Consider the following 25,652-nt stretch of genomic DNA (forward strand, 5'->3'; position numbering starts at 1 on the left):
CGTAATCCTATAATTTCTGCACTGAACATTTGGCACTGTAGCCTGACATGAAGAAAATGAATTGGAGTTAAATGTATTTTTTACGAGTAAGTTGAACAGACTAACACAAGAAAGATTTCAAATTCCATGTAGCAAAGCTGTTCTGCTTATATCCAGGCAGGATACTCGCATCCAGTGTCAGATTTAAAAGGTAGGAACTGCATCGATGCCCAGCTACTTTGTGAGAAAGGCTTGTCCGAAGTTTATTTTCAAATGAGATTGCATCCCCGTGGGGAATCCCCCCAGGTGCTAGTTGCTGCCGTAGGGACCTACACAAGTAGGTAGGGACCTTGTTCCACCAATACCACATGAGCCTTTACAGGCCCGGGACCTACAGAAGCCACACTCAGGGTTTAATAAATCTGCTAAAGCCTTCAGTTCAAGGAGCAGGCGCTTAGATTTTTTAAATCCAAATAAACTTTTTTTGGTTCCCCGTAGCTCATGGCTTACCCTTGGCCTTGGAAGGACATAAATACTCAAAAAAATGAAGCCAGGAGGCAATACCTCCCACTCCATAAAGTGGACAGAGAAAAGAAGGGGAGGAAAGGAGGGAAACAGGAGGAGAAGAGATCAAGTAACCCACCCTCCATTTTCAAACTAAGCTTGTGTCTGAGCCAGATCTCTTGAGTCCCAGTTCAGAGCTTCAACTACATCGTCTGTCTTTCCTGACTAAAAAGCAGTGATGAGGTGCGTTTGAAATGATAGACAGCATAGCTGCAGGGAGGTAAACTCCTAACTTTATTCATTTTCCGGTGCCTAAGATAATCAATATCAATATTAATATTCCTCTTCAGAGTAAAGCTTGTCATTAAATTATTAAATAACAAAAATGAACAAAGAAGTAGAGAGGCAGAAATGGCAAAGGCTTGCATCCTCTCAATTAACATTAAAATAGTTTTCATTGCTATGATTACTAGGAATAATTACTCAGGGTTTGGATTGGTAGCAAGCAGCAGCTCAATTCAAGTTTCTGATTGATTTTGGAAGGGGGGTGCATCGTAATGTGAAGTGCCAAAAATCAGATGGCTACAACCAGCTAGGGAGCTGGAGGAGTTTTAGTGTCTTAGCCACCATTCCCCTCCATCTGCATCTCTGTGACGCTTAGACTCCCCGAAAAAAACCCCAACCTGACACCACATTTCTCTCACTCAGTCCTCATAGATGCAAAGTGTGACTTTAAACATTAATTAATACAAATGGGTGGTACATACTGGATTAATTAGACGTGACACTCGCATTATTTAAACCCAACATAAAAACAGATTAAATCAAACATTTTGATATCCTGATCTTACAAAATGTCCGATGACATCAAGCTTTGTTGACTTGCTATACATCTACTGCTTCTCGGTTCCTTAGAAAAAAAGGAATAAATGAAGTGAGAAGAACACTGGAAAAATCTAATAGACAAACTGACTAATCTCAGACCCCAAGGTCATAGCAAAGCAATTCATTTCTTGGCTTTTCAACAGAACAAGACATGATTTATCAATCTGAGACCAGGCTTATAAACACTATACATCTCAATAATATGTTCTTTGCACTGTGTAACTTTTTAAACAATGATAGATTGCCTGGGCTGGACCAAAGTTATTTTACAAACAGAAACAGAATATTTGCAAATGAAATGGCCCAATAAGGGAAGGAGGGGGGAAAAAAGAAAAAAGGAAAAAAGAAAAAGAAGAAAGGATTATACCAAATAGCAGCTACACTTAACTGCAACTGCAAAGGAATTTAACTTTTCACTGTAAAATATTTTCAGAATCCACACCCTTTAAAAATCTGCTATCATTTTATACAATTGAAATTCAAGATCACCAAAGGAAAAATATTTCCTAAATTCAACAACACAAATGAAAACTTACACTGCCAAAGAAATAATATGATTTTGAGTTAAAGGAGGACTGTGAATCAATACCTATAGTTGCCCACTTGATCACAGACTTCCTTGAAGTCATTAAGGAATTCAGGTCTTAGCTTCCCTTCCCTTAAAGCGAAATAATATTTTCTTTCTCTTCCAACAAGAGCCTAATCTTTATAACGTGAAGCATTTGGGCTCATCATCTGCTCATACTGAGGATGTAGAACATAATATTTTTTTTTTTAAGCAGCATTCTCTTTGGCCAGCATCTGACACAATCTGGCCCTGACTTTGACGAGGCTCTGAAGACATCGCTGTAATGTAAAACCATTCCTGTGTTATATTCTCATCTGGAGTCCGTCAAAATTCCTGACAAACTAGAGCGCTGATCCTGGACTCTGCTCTGCCTGGGAAGGGAGGAGGGAAGTGCCGTTTGGGCACGAGCTGCTTTTAGGGTCTTGATTGAAAAAGCTTGGTCTCTTTCTTGAGAGTACAGAGTGGATGCTCAGGAATACAGATGAGCTCAAAGACTATGTATAAGAAATGAGTTTGAAAGTTCAACATGCTTGATTTCCAGTCCTCTAAATTTACTGCTCCAGGCAACGCGGCTCCTGTCAATTTTCAGGTGACAAATTCTCTCTCAGAGACCCGGCTGTTCCTTCATTCACTTATTATTTAGACAATACAATATGACCTCAGTTTGAGTAGGGCTGATCCTTATAATATAAGAAAATCAAAAAGATCAAAGCCACACTGTGACGTGGCTGCATGAGGTTATTTTAGTGAAGCTCTGCTTCAAGGATTATTCAGATATTTCATTTCAAACAGCAATCGCTATGGACTCAGCACACATATGCAAAGCATCATTTTCAAAAGTAAAAGAAATTTGTTATTACACTTCAATGTTGTTCCACATATTCTTGATAATAAAATTATTTCAGGCTCTTTTAAAGAAATTGTACATTAAAGCAGCTGAACAAATGCAACCACATCAACTTCACGTGGCTTCAGGTCCTACTAATGCTGTATGAGGGAAGCACTTTAACAAAGAGGAATAAAGAAATGAGCCCAGGCTTAAAAATGAGACATCAAAAGGGGGTTTAGCAGGAGACAGAAACAGCTACTTTTACATCTTATGATAACTGGGGTTATAATAATGTCCTTTTTCTTACACAAAAGAAGGGACTGTGACATTTCCAAACTCAGAGTTCAGCACTACTTCCAAAAATCTGTTCACAAAGTAATGGCATTCACTTTCAGATTTTTTTTTTCTTCCTTTTTCCATTCTCCCTTCTATAATTTAAAGGGCGCTTCCTCTCCACTTGGCTCATTTCCACTGTCTCTGTGTCAGCTCTCTCTATCTAGGATTTCACATCACCTAGGTATCTCACAATGCCTCAGGCCCATAGTATTTATCCTATTTATAGACTTAAATCTGCGATTTATTGCGCCTGGGCAGACTGCTGCACCTACCCAGCCTCCCACAGCCCTTGCTGCCTGGACCAAGAGGCACTCTGCCGGAGCACAAAGGCGACTTTCAGCTGGGCAAGGTCACGAGCATCGCCCCTTCCCCTGCCTCTCTCCTCCATTTCCAACAGCACTTGCCGTACTCCAGCAAGCTTTCCTGGTGCCGCACACACCACAGCGAACAAAGTAATCCCTAGCTGGAAAAGTTTAATGTCTGAAAGTAAACGTTTCCACCTTCCTGTGCGTTTCAGGATATATTCTAGGGTCCTTCACCATGGGTTTGCAGCAGGCCGGTTAATGCGGGGACGGTGCTGAGCGTTCATCTCAGCACCAGCTGTCAGTTACTTTAAAAGCTGCCACACACCTGGAAATATGCGGCTGTGGCTGATTCTCAAACAAACATTTACCTTGGCGTGCGCAGTGCAGAAGGCATCACCCTGCTCACCTCTACCGCTGTAAGTAATTTGCATCCCTAACCATTGGCAAACTTTACAAATTGCACACCTGGAGCTATTACAGACTCTAAGTGGTGCAAGCCTATACTTCCCTCTTCCCTTTTAAAACAGCTACGCAATACCTCTCCAGCAATATAGGCAACCTTTAACATAAGGCATACAACCAGAATGAAAGGCAAGGCAGCATTTAGGTTAAAAAAAAAAAAATATATATATATATATATATATAATATGTCTACAATAGCAGCACAATTCCTACACTGAGTTTGGTGGGAGCTGAGACAGTTGCCCCTGGGATTAGTCCAGACTATTCCCTTGCCCTGTATCTTTGGGAATGGTGGTGGAGCAGGCCCCCGTTCAGCAGGACATCCTTCCAACAGAGCCATTCTCAGGTGGCAAATAGATAAAAAAAAAATCTTCCAACTGTTTCATTTAATGGCTTGTTTCAGGTTAACGGAGTCCAGAATCCCCATTTACAGATGGTGCAGAGGTCTCCATCAGCACAGCCCGGAGCAACCCACTTGCCCTGCCATCACCTGCCACTTATTTAGCAACGTTTTAAACCCCAATCTCTTCTGCTGTACCTTTGTGTGGAGACTGTGATCCCAAGCTCCCTGCTGTAAACAGTGGGCATCTTCCCTTCTCATCCTCTCAAAGTGCAACCCCAAGAAGAAGAGTGATGAAGGGGAAGCTTTAACAGCTTTGTGACAACATTGCACATGGAACATTGAGCTGTTTCTTCCAGAGCCATCCTGGAATACTCCAAACCAGTTACACGGCTTGCTCCCTGGTCCTGCATCCCCACTAGCAGCACAATTAACTTCGGCAGCTCTCCAAGGGCAACCTGGAGAACAGAGAAGCTCTCCCAAGATGGAGGAAGAAAAGAGAGTGTCTCCCTCCCTCACATCCCAGCTGCTATGACGCAAACCCTGAAATCTAACCCACATCACTTTTCTTAGCTGTGATACAACATGCTTCAATGGGTACTTAGGGGTTTGGGTTTGGTTTTTGTTTTGTTTTGTTTTAAAAAAAGAAAAAAGGAACTATGCCTTTCTGTCCCACACAGCAGAGGGCAACATGTTCAAAAATATGCACTGTTCTGACTCAAACTACAAGGAAAAAAAGTCAACATGAACCAAAATAGCTGTAGTGAAAATGACCAATAATTTCAGTTAATCACCATACAGTTAAGAGGACTGCAGAGACACATAAGTGTATGAAAAGTCCCCAAGGGCAGTAGGCATGTGCATGTTTAAAAACATCACACAGTATTGATGGTAACCACATGATAATTTCCAAATTACTTTGCTTCTACCAAATGCTTTTGATCACATCATCAAGACTCTGGCTGCTAACCCATCTCCTCAGAATTTCCTGAAGCAGTAGAAGTCTTGAACCAGAATTACTCCACTCCTTTATTTAGTTTCACATTTCTTTTCAAGTCAGTCTGCCATACAACAATTTTTCAAAAGTAAGAAAAAAGAAGAAAAAAAAAAGTGTTGGTTTTTTTTTTTTTTAATGTCTGCCTCCCCTGACTTTATAAAGCACACAGATCCTTGGTAGTTAAACCCAGATTTGCTACTAGATCACCTAGCCCGAGTTCCTCTGTCCCCCAGGCCTGGGAAGCGTTAGCCAGCTGCTCTCCACCAACCCAAATGACTTGAGTTTTACTAAAGCACGGCTTCTAAAACCGCGTTCTGTCTGAACTGAAGATTCCCAATGAAAAACCCAATTGTACGTAGGTATCTGTGCTAATGATTAGTCAATCACCTTGTTAAACGTTAATGCTCTGTCTTCTACCTGCGCTTGTCTGGGTTCAGCTTCCAGCCGTACATTCCTCAGTATACATATCCTGATCACGTTAAAGAGCCCATTAACACCCCAGACCCCCCAAAGGCACTGAAACAGTAGAAATCTGCCAGTCTTTCTGCCATCCTCATGTTTTATCATCAATCTCTTTATAATTATTTTCAGGTCTCTGAAGAAAATACTGAACAGCAATCAGGCTTGGTCCAGACTTTGAAGAAACCAACTAAAAACCTTCTGCATGCTTCCCATCGATGGCTGTTTGGGGTTTTTTTTTCTTTCTCTACATATCTCAGATATGTAGCTTCATATTTTTTGAGTGTACAGTGCTGGGGGTCCTTTTTAAACAGTAAGCTATTTGGTACTCAGCCAGGTATCTTGTTTTAAAAACTTAAGAAAATTATATCTATCCATTAATTTTTTAACCAAGCAAATTGTTAATATCCTCAAAGAACACAACTTGATCTGACAAGGCATTTTTTCTTTAATTTTTAGAGAAAGTTAATATTGTTTTATTACTGGCTGCATGTACCAAAACATATCTACCAAAATAGATCTGCCAAATCAAACTCTCCCTAACAGGATAGCTTTTACAGGCGCTGTGAGACTATTCATCTCTGGTTTGAAACAGACTCCCACAAATATCCCCTGTTCAGCTTAATTGGATGGGATGCTGTGCTATGTGTATTCAAGAACCTGCAACTCGGAGACATCTAAAACAAGTAGAACTAAGTATTTGATTAATATTTAAACATAGCAAAACTGCCAAATATTGCAGCAGATAAGTTTCTTGGGCAAGATTTCCCTGACAGGATACCAGTAACTTCCACTGAAAGGAGGCACTGATAGTGACTTGTATCCTGAGGGGGAGAATCAGAGCCCTGGAGATCTACTTAGTTTTCTGCTTTCTGTGCACATAAAAGCAGAATACATAACAAGGTCACGACAGGCCAAAAATAGCAAATCTTCAAGCAGTTGCAATTCAAATAGATACCAGATCTGCTGGAAAGCAAGCAACTTGACCAGCATGCAGAATTTCTGAAGATCACTACTTTTATAGCATTTTAAATTTTACGACCATTTTTCAAATGTCAAGAAAAACATTAGGTACATACTTTTCAGGGTTTTCCACTTCTTCAGTAACAAAATTGAGGTAAAACCTAGAAAAAAGTTACAAAATGTATTATAAGAGCTTGGTAGATTTTGATTCTGTATTTCTTTCCCAAATAATCAAGAAGATGCTTTTAGTCAAGCACTGCTGTTAATTATAGTAGGCTTTGCAGACCCATGTTTGGATTAAGGAGAGTGTGAGATTTAACCTTCCCTCATCCCCACGCTCAGGAAGGGAATTCTCTGAAAAGACAGCAAAGTAGAAAAAAAGACAAAAGCTATATAATGACAGTGTGGAATTAAATTAATATTTTTTTCCCTGGCATACTAGGCAAATTACAGTTTACCCTAATCCTATACACAAACACACACACACACTCAAGCCTCATATTCCATTTGTGGCTGTAGCCTTTTACAATTTCAGGTTATATTAGCAAAAATTCTCATCAGGGTACTCACAGCAAGGACTTCTAAACAATAAAAATAAATGAAGCCTCAAAAAAACCCTCTTAAAACCAGGATTTTGACACTAGCGTGTCATATACGATCACGAACCCAGGCTGCTAATCCTGCGTGCTCTTGCACAACCTCCAGTATTCTGGGTATATTCCAGCAGCATGCAGGAGACCGCTACATGTGGGAATTCATAGGATCTACTCACCAGGCGCAGCCCTGCATACAAAACAACCGTAAGCCTCAAGGTCACTGAACCCTCTCTGTTCTGCATTTATTAGCACTAGGTCTGTGCGTCGCTGGATCACGCAGACGTGCCTGGCTCAGATACGGGCACAAAGTCACATCCTGGCTAATTAAACAGAGCAGTCAATACAGCGCTTATGCTGGCTTTCTGCTTTTATACAGGAAGACAAATGATATCTGACCCAACAGTGCTACAGTGACTAAACAAACGGTACCTGATCTGGCAGAAAGTCTGGGAACTTTTCTCCATCATAAGTCTTGGACCAGATCTGGGTTAGCAGAACGAGTTAGCGCTGGCTCAGGGTTTTAAAAGATGTGATTGTGTGACCAAGCACGAAATTCTGTAAAGCTAGATTTGCCATGCTATATGACCACCTCAGTACTCGTTTCTAAACTTGCTAGTGCACAGAACACAAAGAAAAGGTTGGGATAGTTCAAAGGAGAGATGGCTTCTGATCAGTAAGAGGTTCAGCTACTTTCTGCTCTCAGTCCTGCTTCTAGACAGAAGTAATTGACAGCCCTGCATCAGTCCTTTTACTGATGCAAAGACACGCTTCCTTGCATTCTTTTCTCTACTTGTCCTTTTTCACCCATCATTTTATAAACCCAACAGGCTACGCTTGCTCTTCGCAGGATGTACCCACACATACAAGAGATATTACCTTTGCCTTGTTCTAAAAGCTGTATCATTAAAAGTTAATAGTCTCATAGGCTATGCATAAAATTCTGCCTACGTCCTGGAACACACCACCACCACTTGCAACACTCCTTCATAGTCAGCTTATTGGATTGACTTAGCCCCGTGAAACTGATAGTGCAAGGGTATTGACACTCCACTTAATGGTCTGCTCTTCTGTGCTCTGAGGCAATCAATTTGAGCTAGTGACAAAGACAAATAGGCAGCTGGGAAGAACCACTAGCCAAATTAGGTCTTTTCCTGCTAATTTCTTTTAGAAGTGGCAAATAACAACCTTGGAATAAAAGTCAGAAGATGTAAAAGAAAAACAGAGATGATTTTTATTGTAGGGGTTTGGAACATTAGGTGGAAAATGGAAAGAAATGGGAGAGAAGCAACAGAATAACAGTATTTTTGATGTGGCATTTTACAGTAAACAAACTCTGCCTCAGTGATGAGTAATATTAAAGAGCTTTTTAAATTGCCTTCATACAAAAATGTACAGTCAGGTTAATATTTTTAAAGTGAGAAACCATCACATGTATGGATATGAGAGACAGAAGCGGTTACATGAGAGGGAGAGGGAAGAAGGTAGAGACTGTCCGCATAATGAGTTCAATTTCTTTGAGGCTTCAAAATGCCAGACTCTTTCTTATATATATCTATCACAGATAAAGCCTTTGGACTCTCTCGGGTTTCCCCCCACACACCATTTAATATAAAAGTTCTGTTCAGTACTTCAGTGTGCATGTTTATAATGCTCCTGCAACCAGGGAGTTACAGACAGGCAGAGAACTCAAATGCTCGGCCCATTGTCCCTCCGAATTAAATAAATAAACCCCTTATCTTTCAGCCCTCGTCTTTTGTGCGAGGTAAAGAACTTGGCTGGCTGTGAGGCTATGGAAAGAAAGGGAAGACCTGCAGACAAAGCTATCTCAATATAAGCCCACTCTGTGCATTGTAGCCCTTTTTTTCCCCCCCTCACTGCTGCTGCGAAAGCACGTTGACGCTGTGCAACGTGGAGCCCTCGCCAAGCAGGAATAAATCGTACGGCAGATTCGAAGAGCGGCAGCACCTTTCAAAATGGCTGCTGTGTACTTTGGTGGGCAAGAGGGAAAGAACTTGAAAGAAAGTTCTGAGCAGGATACTTCAAGGCAGATTCTCATACCTTTGCTCACAGGCAATAGGACTTGACTTCTATGGAAGCCAATTGCAATTCTTGTCAAGTGAGGTCCAATTCTCTCAGAGCAAGAGGCACAAGAATCTAGGTTTTTACCTTGTTTTGTGGTCTACACTGATGTTATTGTGGTTCGCTTCTTGTTCTTCAAATACTGCTTTTACAAAGCAAAGGCTGATGTCCACACAAATTTGCAACAGTTCATAGATTTGTTTTTCATCTAATGAAAATTTAAGAACATTCCTTTCTTGTTGCCTTTATTTCCAATCTTAAGAATAGAAATAAAAGTCTGATTCTTTTAGCGTCCAGAGCATTTTTACCTATTTTACACTGCAGAAGAAAAATCTCTCCTTTGTAGAGCTGCTTGCAGAATAACTACTGAGCATACAGAACAGTGGTGAGGTCTACCCTTACTACATGACGTAGTTTGGCAAAAGATGTAGACCGTGCTACTCATTTCGTCATATAAATAAATATCTGTTCGTGCATATTAACATTGGTTTTCAGGACAAATACTTATAGGTTTCAACAACTTACCAGCCTGAATAGGCATACATTCCTGAATAGAAAGCAAGTGGTAATCCCATAACACTGGCATCATTCCCCGCAAAGGCATTTTTAAAGTGCTGCGTTTCTCCTGCAACATCAACAAAAACAATATTGAAAAATAAGTTCTTTGGTCACCTACTACTTTAAAACAAATAAATATATCACACCATGGAACATTTAATCACCTAGCAGTTCACTCCAAGTTCTGCCCCTGACCTTCATTTCTGACCCAACCCTCGCAGCCGTAATCTGCCAACAATTGTAAAAGGTTTCGTGGTGTCCCTAGTCATGCAATAGCAGAATTTGATCTATTAGGGTTTTTTTCAAAGCATTCGGAGCTTGACGACACTCACTGCACTGTCATCTCTGGCAGTGACTTACTCATCAACATGAAAGAGCAGAATGAGGTCTGTAGTTATGGCTGTGGAAAATTTCACTTGTTGAACATTTTAATCAGAAGGAACATTGCTAGCATTTCACTCTCGAGCAACATTTTTAAAGTAAACAAACCCAGTATCTTAAACATTTCCACCACTGAAAAATTTAGGAACTCCCTACCACATTATAGCCAGTACTATATTAATATTACCCTAAGTAAGAATTATGTATCTGTAAATGCAAACACGTAAGAGTTGTCTTATGCTCTTATTGATTTACGAGGTGCTCTATGGTTTGTAAGACCTTCCCTACAATATCCCAAATCTCCTGAGAAGCAATGATCCTCCAGAGAAAAAGAGCAGGAAGAAGGAGAATTCATTCAGACTAAAATTAGCAATGGGTCAAACCCTCTACCCTTTACCGTACCCTCAGTCAAAATTCCCACTGTGGCCAGAGGAAGGTCCCAGTGGGGAACCAGGGATACTATCTGAGCTACTGAAGGGCAGCAGACCCCATCCAAACCTGGGTCTGGCCTGCTCCAAAGGTCTAGCAAAAATAGGGCAGACGGGAACAGAGAGAAGTTTTGCACATGAAAGGAGGTGAGGGAAGAGGCATTGCAACTGCCAGAAAGGAAGTGAAAAACATGAAAACAGAAATAGTGAATCAGCAGAGCGCTACAGAGGAAAACTTTTATTTCGGAATCTGTTGCTAACCACAGAGAGCCGCCTGTCCCTGAGAAATGGAGCTCACCGCAGAGCCTAAGGCTCTGCTGTTGGCTGCGATGGGAGGCTTTGTGAAGCATCATAAAAGAGCATCCACAGGGACAAAGCCAACAACTGTGATAATTTTTGTTAGATAAAATCTGCCACCAATTCATTAAAAAGTGCTCTCCTTTCTGACCCTCGGTGCTGAATGGCTCCTTGTGCTTTGTGTAGTTATTGTCTAGCGTTATTGTAACGAGAGCGAGCCGCGGCTTGTCACCATCTCACACCCGCTGCTGATAGGGCTGTAATGGAAAAGCCTCTTCAGGTAGCTGAGCGTATGGCAGTGAAAAGAGTTTCTCCGCCAGCACGGCTTTACCCAAACGACTTCCAGAGAGCCAAGGAAAGGCCTGTGCAGCCATGTCCGTGCTGGGTGCTGCTGGGGAGAACAAAGGTGTGTTTTCACACTCCTTGCTTATGCAGCAACATTGATAAAGTCTGTAGAGTAATTCTGGCCCTCCAAACACTTCTGCTTTCCCTTCCTACGCTTGGGTTAGCCCCAGACTGCTGCCTTTAGCTGTATGCTTTTGGTTTTCACTTGGAAGAAGTAAAGCATGCATGCAACATGAGCATCCAGTACTCACAGGTAGGAAAGCCCACGAAAGCGATGGCTAACTACAGTTTCTCTCGCCAGTACAGCACCTTTAACTTCACCATTTACGCCACCAAAGTAGTAGACCAGCATCCACGATACTGTTTCTTTCACAAATCTCCCCAATTCTGAGCCCCCTTCACCATCACATACCCAGTACCAAACCAGATGAGGCACTAGCCCAGCTAAAGGAGACGTATTCTGCCTGGACTGGGCATGTGCTTTGGGGAGGGTTTGCCCATCTGTCATTAAAACCCATTCTGCCCCTTTCACAAAGTTCACGCCAAAGGCAAATTACAGAGAAGAGCAATCCTGTCGCTCATTTGAAAACCAAGTCTGATCTGAATGGACTCATTGGCATGCTGAAGGAAATACCAGTTCATCCCAGTGCAGTTCCACTTCTAATCAATTACATGACAGTACAGAGCCTCAGTTAAACAAGCACAGACTAATTAAGAGATTTTGCTGCTATAAGCATTATTTGGTGGAGGCAGGTGGAGAAAGACTGGGGAGGGTAAAGATAAAAGCACTTTAAAAGCATTTACTTTTCATTTCATACCTTTAATTAGCTGGATAACTCCAGGGACTATAATTATCAGAATTGCTACAAGCTTGCAAAACGTAAGGAAAATCTGAATGCGGGCACTCCAGCTGACACTCGTGCTATTCAGGACCATCACCAGCGCTGCAAGGAGAAAAAGAAAAGTCAGAAAAAAATACTCATGCCACTGAAATTGCCTCAAAACTCTTTGCCAGCAGAAAGGCCACACACAAAATAGATCCTGATGCATTAAAGGAAATACACCCCGATAACCTTCCTCAGCTGCTGCCCTCCCACTTCTCGCATTCCCCTTCTAGACGCCGCACAAAACGCTTGAGCTGAGCCCCTGTCTGACCCACTGCGTGGCCCATCCATCTCTCCGTTCTCTGCCTGGCTCCCTCCGCACCAAATTACAGCTCCCTTTACCCCGAATCGTCAGCTGTTGGTAGACCATGGGCTGGCAGGACCCTGCCTTGGATGAAAGAAATTAATTGCCCAACCCTTGTCACTCCAGATTTCTGTATCAGTGCCAGTTTGAGCAGAGGTTTGCATTTTCAGAAAAAAAATAACAATTAATAATCATATTAAACTTTCTCACCCGCAGTAATTTCTGGAATTTTTATTTAAGACAAAGAGGGCCTCACTCTCAAATGAACGATTTACCAAAGTCAACATAAACTCACATCATCATTTAATGCGAATTTTTCACCAGAAAAAAGACCTTAAAGGTCAACACGGTTTTCCAGCCCTGTATTTCGACATATTTCAGAATTGAGGCATTCTTTTCTAAGTCACAAAGAAATCACCTAGACTTCTGTGAAGTATCACTTGAGATCCAAATACTTATTTTTTGCTTTATTACTTCCACGTATACCTACACTCGGCAGGAAACAGAAAATCCCAGGGCCTGATTCACTACTCTATTGTCCCAATATTACCCTGACATATCTTCACTTATTTAAATGTTGAAAGATCCCTTTAGGTTGCTGCTGAACATTAGTGCTGATTGAGGCTCCTCCTCTTTTCCTAGGGCTTGATTACCAGGAAGATTAACAACTGTCATTTAAGCAAAATATTTAAAATATTCATTTGACCAACAGTGTTTAAGTTATGAAGAAAATGCAGCACCATAAACAAGCACTGGCTTATTTCAAGTTTCCTAGAAAGCTGAGGATATCATACTTTTCTTTCCTAGAAGACAAAGCCCAGGCAGGGATCAGGCCACAACAAAATACCAAGGAACAGTTTTATGTGTAAGAAAGTGTCTGCAATTTGGCATCCAGCTTATTCAGAGTTCAAGCTGACCGCAGCAACGGTCTGTTACCTTACGCAGGTCAGAATAGCTAACGTGAGCATCCTCCCTGCAGAAAATCCTCCTCGAGGTCTTCTAATGCATCAGTTTCACCTTCCTGATACACATATGGATGGCAAACTAGTACAAACGCTAATGTCAACTCACACGGAAGCACGTAACCTTCCTTGCTGGCCAGGCACACCCAAATCACAAGCCCCAAATCTGAATAAGAGCTACACTGGCTTGAGAGGAAAAAAATGCAGACTGGTATTTTCATGAAGACATGAAAGACATGCAGACAAAGTTTGTGTTAAAACCTTCTCCCTCTCCACCTAGAGTTCAAGTCAGAGAGATGTTTAATCTGAGGCTTTCTAATCAAATAGCAAAAGCAAAACGGACACCACAAGGACCTTCATTTGATCGGGAAGCTGAAGAGATGCTACACCCGCAGTCAGTCCAGTGCACGTGCCGTTAGTTTTGATGGTCCTTTACAAGAGTAAGTCCCTTGCAGAGCTCTGTGACTGGTTCAGGTTGTGTCAGCAACTGGATAGTGAAAGGCAACGGAGAAGAGGAGTTGTGAAGATAGCTGCCAAAGAGCAGGAAAAGAATATGACAAGTGTGCCAGGATTGAAGAAGGAAATTATATCTTGGGACTATGGTCATTATTCAACACCTCTCTTCTATGAATAGGGCCTTATGGAGATACTTCAAGAAACTGATTGCAGACGCTTTGATACAGGATCACAGTAAAGATCTGAAGGAAGCAGCAACTCCCCAGACAAAAGGACAGTGAAAGGAGGACTCATCTCTGACTTTGCCAACTAAAAGTCAGGCATCTAGCGTGGCTGCATCCTCGATGAAAAGACAGTTACCTTCAGAGGACGAATAATAAGACCGTTTTCAGATGCGTGCCTCAGATGAGCTGCCTTCAGGAAATGTCTCTCTCCCTCTTTCTCCACTAACTCTGCGGGGAGCATAGACAAATACCTTCAACTAAACACCTAACTAAAAGTGAGATGAATCCTAACTGAGGGGACTATGGAGGGAGAACAAAATGGGGTTCGTGAGCAGCCAAACACAACAGTAACGTCGATCGTGTCGCTTTTCGCAATCTCTTTCCTTCACACAGCCACAGCTGATGTGGATAATGAAATCTAATAGGAGAAGTAGCAGTAAGCATTACATCCCAGGCCACTTTTCAAGAAAATATGTACCATTGCCTCAGCAGGAAATCAAGGAAACTGCCCTCCCTGAACTTGTCAGGCTTTTAGGGTCCAGGCATTCACACAAAGCAAAAAATAGCCTCCATTTGCAGATCTCAATGCGTCAATTAAAACAAAGTCACAGGAGGCACAAAAGCACCCATCAGAGCAGTTTTTGCTACCCCTGCAAGCCAAGTGAAGTCTTAACTTAAACTGTTTATCTGAAAACTGTCAGTGGTAGAGAGTGAGGGCTGTAACATCTACCATCATGGAAAAAAAAACAACCAAAAAACCAGCAACTAACTATAGACTCACATACACATGACATTTATGCCAATAAAGATTTGGGTTGGAGTATTTGCCAGCAAGCACCGATAGATCTGTACAGCTGACCTTGGCTTTGAAGCATAATACCGCCTCTAACAGCCATAGTTTGGGGTATTTGAGGGTTTTTTGGCAGATCTCCAAAAGAAGGGGAAAATTATACATTGTTGCGGCGTAAAATGCCCAAAATATGCATGAATAAGTCTAAAAACTTTAAAAACATGTGCAAGTTGGTAACCTGCTTTCAGTGTCACAGTTTTTAATAGCTGAAACCTGTTTATCTGCTTTCTGATATGGAGGCCAAGTGAAAAAGATTAGAAAAGGCTCGGTTAAGATTGCATATCTATTCAGGTTACATATTGATAGTACAGTTCATTACATTTGCACAAAATAATTTATCCCTTCCTGTTACCAATATATTTAAGCTTACCATTAGGAGAAGGATTAAAAGACACAAATAAAGCAATATATGAATATGGGGGGGGGGGGGTGGTGTGCAATGGTGATAGGACGTTTCTTCATTGGAAAAAACAATAAATATGGAGGAGTCTACCAGCTTTCACTTAGAGAAATTAATTTTTAACTCTTTCTCCTAAAAACAGTCTTCAGCATCAGAAGGCAGACGGCATCCCTTCTGCTTTGTGTCCTGGGGCTTTTGTGTCCAACTCAAGCAAAGTTGGGCATTTAGAAGGCCTCCTCTCCTGTCAGCATTTTCTTCAGCTGTCCTTTCCTATGCTGGGACATACCCAAATTCTTTCTCCTCTACCTGGTCACTTATTTTCATAAAAATTGTAATAGTAATTAGATATCTTTAAGATGTCTGCTCCTCTCTCAGGTACACTTAAATTGACTGAGTTTAGAAAAGGTTTATGGCAGACTGACAGATAGACTGCCATATGCATATCCTGTATTTGCCTAGGTTTTTCTCCTTGTGGAGATTTGTTTAAGAAACAACAAGTGAATTAAAGTGATTTCTAAGTTTGAAAAGAACAGGCAGCCTTTGCTTTGGAGATTCAGAAAGCTGGGGTATCTGAAGAGAACCTCCAACACAAGCATCCTTCTCTCTACTGAACCACTGAAATGTTTGGACTTTTCGGTTGGTTGGTTTTATTTTTAAAAAAGAAAATAAATAAAAATGAAAGTGCCGTATTGTGGAACAGAAAATTTGCTTCTAACGATTGTTCAAAATTGCTCAGAACAGATGTGATTTCAAGGGGAATTTTGTGCCTAGCACATGCTTTTTTCCTATAAATAATAAACCAAGAATGAGGGGGGTTTTTTAAGTTCACCACCTCCAGTAGTTCCATTTTAGCTCTCATCTGATCTGCATCTCTGCAGCACCATCATTCCTTTTCCACCGCAGAGGCACTGAGGTGGAATGGTGGGGAGTAGAATGGGCTGTAGCCCCTCTACAAGAAGTACTTGTTTGCAGCTGGATCATAATCCTGGTTGCATCCATCTCTGGCAACCTTCTAGTTATAGGCTTAAATTGAAGAAAAGGAGGTTTAGGTGGAAAAAAAAAAATATATGAGAAAAGCTGTCTTGTGACAAGGATATAAAAAACTGGGCTACAGTATTAGGTGAGGCTTTAGAAACTCCCTCACTACAGGTTTTAAGACCAGTTTAGACAAACATCTGTCAGAAATTGTTCAGACACACTGATTGTGTTTGGGGGCAGGGGATCACCTGGAGATTTTTCAAAATCTCTTCCTGCCCTTTCTAATATGATCAGAAACGTCAAGGTAAAACTACAGAACAAAGTCTCTCCCAAGGAGAGTTCAATGGTGCTTCCCACTACCTTTTCCCCTGTGCAATAAAGATAGATACGCAGCGAGCGCTCTGTCATCAGGCACAGGAGGGAGAAGGGACCAGGAGTGGATAAGAAGACAAAAGGCACGTCAGTTCACTTTCTGATTAACTTAAAATTTTCAGTAGAAGCAAACACTACCTTTGGCACCATTAAATTGGATTATAAGATCTTCAGGGCTCCGATGTGTCTGTTCAGCTCAACACCACCTTAATCTTACCTATCACTCTGCCTACACGCACAATACAAAACATTCATCACAATTACCACCACAACAGCTAATTCTTACCATACAAGAATAACAGTCATCCATTCTGGAATCCCTGAGCTTAAGTGTAGCATATGATCAAAAACTACTACAAATGAAACTCAACCGTAGACCATACTGCAAAGAACAAAGAGAAAGCCTGACACGTCACTGTTTTCCTCAGCATCGTCCCATTCACCATTACAAACTTTCTACAAGAATCCCTTCTTTCGGTGAAAAGACAGCTCATCCCACCTGCGCTCTGCAGACCCGCGCTCACCATAGGAGCAGTCTGCTGTGAACTCCTCTCCCCCTTCAGGCTGTAATTATTTCAACATAACTCCACCCCCCCTGCAATGCTACTTCTTTGTTTAATTACTTCGCGAAGCCCTGGATTATCACACAGATTTTCAATTAAATTAAAAGCAATAAAAACCTATTTCAAATTGTTCACTTATTGTGCTTGAATCACATGCACTTAACAAAATGCTTTGATGGAGTCCCTACTTAACATTCCTTCTGTCTCAGTGACCTTGAAGTTACCGAACATCTGTTTCACCCTTATCTTGCACTGAAATATTTTAGACAGATGTAGCTATAAAAAGTCATTGACCTCAAAATTCAAGCCCTTAATTCAATTATTCCTATGAAACCTATAGTTTGTGCATAATTAAGTTAGAAAGAAATGCGGTCGCATACTGATTTTTTTAACACTCCTGGCAGAAGGGAACTCTTATCAAAGGAGCTCCTACAAAAAGCCACAGTAACCTGGAGACTGCAGATTTCAATGTCAATTGAACTCCCTACCCCAAAGAAAGAAAAAGTCATCTGAACCTATTATTGTGCAAAACTGAAGGGGTCTCCTGTGTGCCTTTGACCATTTTGCATGTCTTAATTCCTTTGTCTGGTCCTTTTGTTTCTGATACATGCACCGACCAAATTGAAAGGAACAATCTGTTACTAATTACTCAAGTGTACTCTGCACTCTCCTCCCAGCACAGCTGAATGCCAATGTGTGCGCAGGTGTGCAAGGAGCATCATCACCAGTGACCAGACAGAGCTGGAAACGAGCCTCTAGTGCTGCAAGCACACAGCTCCAGAGTCCCACTCGCATCAGGATTTGTGCCTTCCCATTCCGTGCAGCCTCCCACACCGGCCCTGTAAAGCTCCTGTTCACAGGGTAGCCTCCCTCCTTCCACCGGCAATTATCGGTTCTCTGTAGCCGTACATGGTCCCTTTCACGCTAATTGCAAAGTTAGCAAGAGTAGGGCAAGCTGCTGGTAACAGACGTGTGTTTTCACCGAGCCATACACCCTGCTCCCAAAGTCATCGGCTGGGTTCCTGCTTCCTGAACCGCAAGCGCCTCAATAAGTTTTATTGCTATGAAGGACAGAGCGGGACTAGGGAAGATGATCTCATGTTGCCTGTGCTCCACTCAAGAGAACTACATTTCTTCATGGCATCATACTTGGCACTCGATTGCCTCCTAAAACAGAGGTAGAGCAAAGCACTTAAAATCAGGTAATCATTCTTCCATATCTCTGGCGCTGGCTCACCATCTCTTAGGGACTGAAATTGCTTCCACAAAAGTAATGAGAGTTCTGCTATTAATTCAAGTGGCAACAGAATCAGCCTTGGCAATAGATTTTCCCTGCCATTAATAAAGTCTGCTATTCTTTTTACTACTGCGTATGTTCACAAACACACATACCCAGGCAAAAAGTCACGCTGATGCCCTTGGCATTGGATGCACAGTCATTTCGTAATGATTCACATCAAATGACTACCTGTTCAGTGTGCGATTACTTTTTTTTTTTTTCCAATTTACATCATCTTTAGCCTTCCCTGAAACCTAAAATTGGATACTTACTGATGCCAACAGCTGTAATAAGTTTAATCGCAAGTTCTGGGATTTCACACTGCATAAAGAAAGGTTCCAAAATGTAACGTCCAAATGCCAACGATATCACTGCTGTGGCAGCAGGGCTAGAGTAAAAACAACAACAAAAATCACAAAATTAATCTGCAATAGTACATAGATAATATTCTTATGGGATCATGCTGTAACTTTACTACCACAGAACTGTTAACCATACTTAATTTTGGTGCCTGCTTGTAGCTATGCCACCAGGCACCATGGTTTCTGAATGTAGCAGAAAATCACAAGTAGTTTTAGCTTTGCTCAGTGGTTCTGATCTTGACAGGAACACCTCTTACCAGGATTGCTTTTACAACTTCCATGTTGTGAAGCAGACGTAAACAGAACAGAAAGGTACCAGCAGAAATCTTCGTTCACTCGCTTGAAGTGAACATGGCCAGAATTAGTTTACCTTGAGTAGAAGTAGTTGGGGACTGAATTTTAGTGGCCAGGTATATCTCACCCCTCAGAGAAAAATGCAAATTAATTTCAATCGAGTTGCGAATTCTGCTTTACTAAGTATCCAAAACCTACCTAAGTCTGTTATTAAAATCTAAGACAATGCAAAAAGTGAATTAAAATGGGATTTCCTAAAATCCAAACAGAACTTGTTTCTTTTATTGACTAACAATTTCCTAGCACTGCAAATGAGAGTAAAAATCCTCAAAGTACAGAAAGCACCTACCATGAAAGACAGAAACGCAAAGGCATGCATGCAGTTGTTGCGTGTACAAATTTGAAATACTCGTAATACTCATACAGCCTTTCTCTTTGAGACAAGCTAAATGTTTGCCAGAAGCCTTAGCACTGACACACATTAGCAGCAAATTGCCCTGTGCCTGGGATCAGATGCTGTCTGCACATTACAGTTCCAGTGCTCTGCTCACGTTTGGTTTGGGAGGACACTTTCACCCTTCTTAGGGCAGCTGGTGGCATCTGTGCTTCATCACACTCACACACAAGAAGGACAAAAGGACGTATGATTCTGCCTCAAAGGATTTTTGAGTTAAACAAGAGCTCATGCAAATTTATTGTGAAAAAAATCTATAGCATATAATAAAATAATGCTTCATCCTACAGAATTTTAATAAAAATATAGTTGCTAAAAATGCTGTGGAACAGTGTAAGCTGTTGTTGTTATTCTCCATTGAACGATAAAGGAATTTTCCACAAGAGACTTTCACCCTTGAAACAAAACCCACTTTCTTAGCATTATGACTCAACCAAAATGTCACACATTGCGTTGGACCAAGCTGCAGAGCAGCAAAGAACAGAAGTATCTTCCTCGGAAAGTTTCTGCATGGACAAGCGAGGGCTGCTGCTTGTGCGTCCCCCACACACGAGGGCTGTTCCTTTCACCAGCCAACAACTGGCTTTGCAACTTTTGCCTTCGCTCAGGAACCAAATGTCCCCTGCGCTGGATTTACACAGACATTTACGGACTTTACCTCCATGCAATATTTCTAGTTTACATAAGATCATCACCAAGCTTCCGGCTTTTAAACACTCCAGCCTGCCAGAAGTAGTTTGAAGTGTCCTAGATCAGATGAAAGATCAGATCTTTGTGCCTTCCCAGACTTTCTTCCTCAGTCCCAGCTCCTTTTTCCAGAACTTAGATTTTTCCCTCTCATTTTAAGAAAGGTCTTTTAAAAGAGGCAGTTGTTGTTATCCACACCATTATGTTTTTTAAAAACATAGCTCCTAAATTACACCTCTAATAAATAGCTGTCTCTCTCATATTCCTATGTTTGGGGGGCATGTTGCTGGCAGTGTAGCCGATCAATGGAGGTAGAAGCTGAAGGAATGGGGAATTGACTGCAGCCAATTCCTTTCACCTGCAATCCTAAAGAGGGACTGGCAGCCCCCTGCACACTGCTGTGTGCCCAGGAGCGGACAGAAAGCGCATTAGCAGCTTTCATTGAAGGACAAGGAGCACAAAAAGCCACCAGGAAAGGAGCAGGTACCCTGCCCCAGCACATACCCCAGGTGAGACAGGCGCTTGGCAGCGGCACTCTCACCCAACGTGTGTTTAGCAAACACCGTAATGAAGCTCTACGGCCAATGCATTCACAGTCATCTTCACTTGCTTGAAAAACTGGCGCTTTTTTTTTTTTTTTTTAAAGGTACGTAATATACCTGCAATCTGACTTTTAGGGAGAAAGAGAGTTCCTACTTGTACTGGATGAGGAGCAGTGCAGTGTCAGGCACATCTAAGCAGCAGATGACGCTGGCACAGTTTAATCAGTATGTGGGCAGAGTTTAAGTGTGCCCTAGACTGTAAAATAGTTGCTGAAAAAATATACAAGAGCAGGAAACGTTTATTTTGGTTGCGGCTGCTCCACCAGCCCGTGGGTGTGATAACCCTGCAATCTTTCAGAGGAAAAAACGGCTTAGCTGAGAAGTGTGTGTGCAACTTCATCTACTGAAAAAAACCCTAGATACATATTAGGTTTCAACTTCTTTGATGGCAGCAGCCAATTAGTTTTCCAATGCAGGAGTCGGATATAAAACTCTACACAGAGTTTCAGCAGCGCCACTCTGATCATCACAAGTTATAACAAGTACGCCTCCCGTGCTGCCTCTCAGATTTGATGATTAAAGAATCCACTGATGTTCCTTCCCATGCAAGATGATTATTTTCTGGGTGTGGGGCAGATGACGACGACTAAGGGTGTTTTCATGACACTCCTGGGACACTGTCATATGTAAAAAAAATAATAATTTTGTGAGGAGAGGAATTTATGAAGCCTGGTTTCTTGTGGGTATTTGTGCCTAGGGTAGTAAGGTCCCCCATGCCTGGTAAGGTGCAGGTTAAGAGGCATTTCTAACACTACCCTCTTTTATTTAGTCTCTGATGTGCTACATTCACAGTGAAAACATAGGTCTGTCTCTTCTGTCTGCTTTTCTCTTTTGGAAAAAATAAGGTTAAGGCTCTTTCATCACGTTTGATGGAAATTATGCAGTTAATTCAAAGGTTACATATGGGTGGGGAGGATGTAAGGTACCATCTGACATACACAATGATTTCCTCCGGAAACAAGATAAGAATTTATGGATTCATAATGACTCAGCACTGTCAGTGCTTTTAAACTCAACAGTCCATGCTAGAACTTGTCAATATTATGTAAACATAGTTGTGATTTGAAAACAGGTTTCTGTTTTTGTGACTAATTTGCTGATTGCGGAAGAGAGGGGAAAGGAGTGCTAACCAGCCTGAGGCAGGAACGGAGCATTCCCAAAGTCATTTTGCATAAATAAGTTGGCCTGTTCTATATGTAATAAGCTCTCCAGTCTCAGCAATACTGTTAAAAAAAAAAAAAAAAATTAAAAAATTCAAAGGGCCACCTTTGAGCTGGATACAAAAATCCTTTTATGTTGAGAAAATTTATTTTATATAATTTGACATCTTCATATTATAATTCACCTATACAACGTCAAGGACTGCAGGAGTCACAGACTCACACACGAAAATAATACTTGGACATTTTAGACATATAAAGACTTAATGTTTCTTTATGTGGTTAGTGCACTTCATAGTAATCAAGAGTTAAGTTCTCCAACATGCCACAAAAAACAAAAAATGGGGACCTAAACTGCCATATAAAGAATACATGGTGTCCCCAAATCTGAAAATTACTGTGCAAAAGCTTCACCAGGAGTTATTTCTGTATCACAGACAACAGCAACTGCTCCAAAAGCTCATGCAAAGATGGAAAAAATGTAAAAGTGACTTCCCTCTTCCACTATCCTATATATAGACATGGCTATTAGCATTATTAGTAACATTAATGGATACAGTAAGCTTAGAAAAATTAAAGCAAGTAGCTAAATTTGTGTGGCAGGTAGTTTTCTTCGATTCTTTGTTTCTCTCCATACACGCACACATCTTCTTGAACATTTCAATGCTGACAAGCAAAATAGGGTTGTTAAATTCTCTGAAGCAACCATACTAAAAGAACACAGCTCATTGATCAAGATATATTTGATTTGTTTTGCCCCTCATGTATTGGAGATTTTTCTTTATGACCGAAAAGCATATTGCCATCAGAAAAGAAACACAGAAAAGCCATGATACACTTACCGAATGATGAGTAATTCAACCCAGACTCTCACAAAAGCAGGTAACGGGCCAAAGGCCTCCAGGATATAGGTGTAGTGACCACCAGATTTCTTAATGCATGTTCCTAGTTCAGCATAGCAGAGGGCACCTGTGAGAATTAAACTGTGGCATCACGAGAGATATGCAGAAATACCTTTCAAAACATTTATAGGTTAAACAGTGGAGCTGCTGTGGTATCACAGCTACTTTTGATATATTTTAATCTTTTTTTTCAAGTAATTTTGTAAGTTTTAATTCATTCAGCTAGTCTTGCAGTTAACCAAACTGTACATATATCCAGTTACATTTATGCATAAAGCCACTGAAGAAACTCTTAGCTATCAACATGTTTCATTACTCATCCGTATCTCGTGAAGAAGGACAACAAAACCCTGTGTCACGCCAGCTACCCCAGGCAGCCTGACTGCACCGCTCAGTGAAAGCCTTCTGACACATCTGCTTGTAATCAAATGATGATCAGCTCCTTTCAGCCTTAGAGATGCCTGGCTCAGCCTCTGAAGGAACCCCTGAAAATTGTATTACCCCTCCTCAGCCATGGGCAAAGCAATCGACTGGCCAAAATTTGGAAGCAGGAATTGTAGATTAAGAATTTTCCTCAATAGTGCTCCCAACACCTTATATACAAAATTCAGGGGATGGCTTAGCCCTGGCTTTTCAACACTGGTACAGTGTTGTCGTGTACTACTAACGCAATGAAAGCTCAGTTCATTTCTGCATTGCCTTAAATACAGGCCGCTTCACGTTTTCATAGCAGGAGGCTTATTTCATCCTTTGGTACTTTTACACTGACTAAAATAAAACCATGATCACATTGCTGCATTAGTCCACGCAGAAGTGGTTCGGGCGCCTTCAGAGCAAGTTCCAGTGGTATTCCCAGCAAGCAGCAGCTCTCAGGGAGCTCCCTGAGGCTGCCGCCGGCACAACGCGCGGCCTCTGCCATTACTGAGCAGGCAACAGCACGCTGCAACTACGATGACCTGCATGAAGCCTTCTTCACCCATGCACCACCTGCTACTGTTGCTTAATGAGCCATCACCCAGTCACAAAGCCAGTGAATTCTCAGCTCCACGGTGGACCACATCAGTAGAGAAGCGTGCCACATTCAATAAAAGAAGGCAGCCCTTTTGGAAGAGTCTGAGAAACCAGATGAAAACAGTACTAAAGTTTGTAACCACCGCATCTCACAGAGTTCAGATCAGCAACATATATGAACTCATTCTGGCTCCTCTTCCCTGCATGCTTTTATGCTGCAGCACTTTAAGAGGAAAACTACGGCTGTCGAAACCACGTAACATGTACAATCCCACTAAAGCTGTACCACGTTATGACAAATTCCATCCTTGTTCATTTGCTTTGTTTGGGGCTTTGCAAAAAGCGTGGCGGCTTTTATCTCCTATTCTTCAGCTTACCTGAAAATGTACTTAAAGGAATTCTTACAGCCACATTAAAAAAAAAAAGCTATTGATGAGTTTTCTCTTGCCAGCCTCTTCTGTTGAGGTTCAGGACGAAATGAAATTGTGTTTCGATACATGTTATACACACAGCCTCAGCAAGACCTTAAGTGATATTTGCACGTGATTTTACTATAATTAAGTCATGCAGAGAATTAAAAACACCCATAGCGTAAAAAATATGAAAAAATAACTGTAACAGGTTCATTCAGAGAAAGAGATATATTTTGCTGGGCCAAGTTACACAGTTCTTCATATCTTGAGATCTGGAAAGTGACCTAGAAAATCTATCTGATAAAAGAGAGGGTTTTTTTGTACAGCCTTTACTTTACAACCAGAACATTACTTGTATTAAAATTAAAGCCAAAAATGTAATACTTAAGCAAATTCTGTTTTGACTAAATCTAAAGACCAAGGTCTTCTGACAGGGTTACAAATTTTATCTGAGGTCTTGCTTTATAGAGGATTTTTGCTTATAGGCAGGACTTCCACATTTGTACAATAGATTATGCTGCGCATTGTACCAAGACATTTAACATTTGACCAAAACGGCTCCTAACTTGCTTGCACTCTCTGTTTGGCTTGGGTGGGCTCAGCCTGTAAACAGTCCGTGTTTCTTTTAAGCTCAGAGCCAATTTACACAGGGTGGCATTTGCCTGTTCCACCTATTAAGCAGACACGTGTTAGTCCGTGTTTGTCCTCTTTACCTCCTGCCAGAACACAAGACGTTTCTGGTTTAAATAAAGCAAATATTCATGTTAGTTCTTCAGCTTCTTTGAGATTAACTCATTAAGTAGGTCAATGGACCCTCTGTCCTGCAGAGGCCAGGGTGGGGTTTTCCATTCTGAATGGGGGCTTTGTGTACAGAACAAATAAACTGGCATTCTTCAGAATTTAATTCTCTTCAAAAATACACAAAATTAGTAAAAACTGTCACGACAGGCAGGCCAGCAATAAAACTCGCATTACAAATTTGTTTCCATCACACTGTTTTTAGCAGCTCAACCTTTCAAAGCAACATCGTGGGTGAGGAACAAAGTAAAGAGCAGTGATACAAGACCGGGAAGAGAGGTTATTAGTGTTATTATTACTTTTCTCCCTTTCATGCCAATACAGCTTACGTCCAGTGGGAATTATTACTCTCAGACTTTGCTCTAGCCTCTAGGGAATCAAGTTGA

At 41.3% G+C, this 25,652-nt stretch overlaps 1 protein-coding gene across 1 annotated transcript in view; it reads right to left on the bottom strand.

The window, feature by feature from the left end:
* Positions 1 to 25,652, bottom strand: part of SLC7A11 (solute carrier family 7 member 11) — a 63,467-nt gene that overhangs the window by 32,392 nt on the left and 5,423 nt on the right. Inside the window, exons 2-6 of the mRNA XM_075751175.1 lie at positions 22,985 to 23,111; positions 18,856 to 18,971; positions 12,130 to 12,255; positions 9,828 to 9,927; positions 6,744 to 6,788 (exon numbers count right to left, since the gene is read on the bottom strand). Coding sequence (XP_075607290.1) covers positions 6,744 to 6,788; positions 9,828 to 9,927; positions 12,130 to 12,255; positions 18,856 to 18,971; positions 22,985 to 23,111 — 514 coding nt within the window. The remainder of the gene's footprint in view (positions 1 to 6,743; positions 6,789 to 9,827; positions 9,928 to 12,129; positions 12,256 to 18,855; positions 18,972 to 22,984; positions 23,112 to 25,652) is intronic.

The sequence above is a fragment of the Balearica regulorum genome, chromosome 4, assembly GCF_011004875.1.
Source record: "Balearica regulorum gibbericeps isolate bBalReg1 chromosome 4, bBalReg1.pri, whole genome shotgun sequence".
Taxonomy (NCBI): domain Eukaryota; kingdom Metazoa; phylum Chordata; class Aves; order Gruiformes; family Gruidae; genus Balearica; species Balearica regulorum.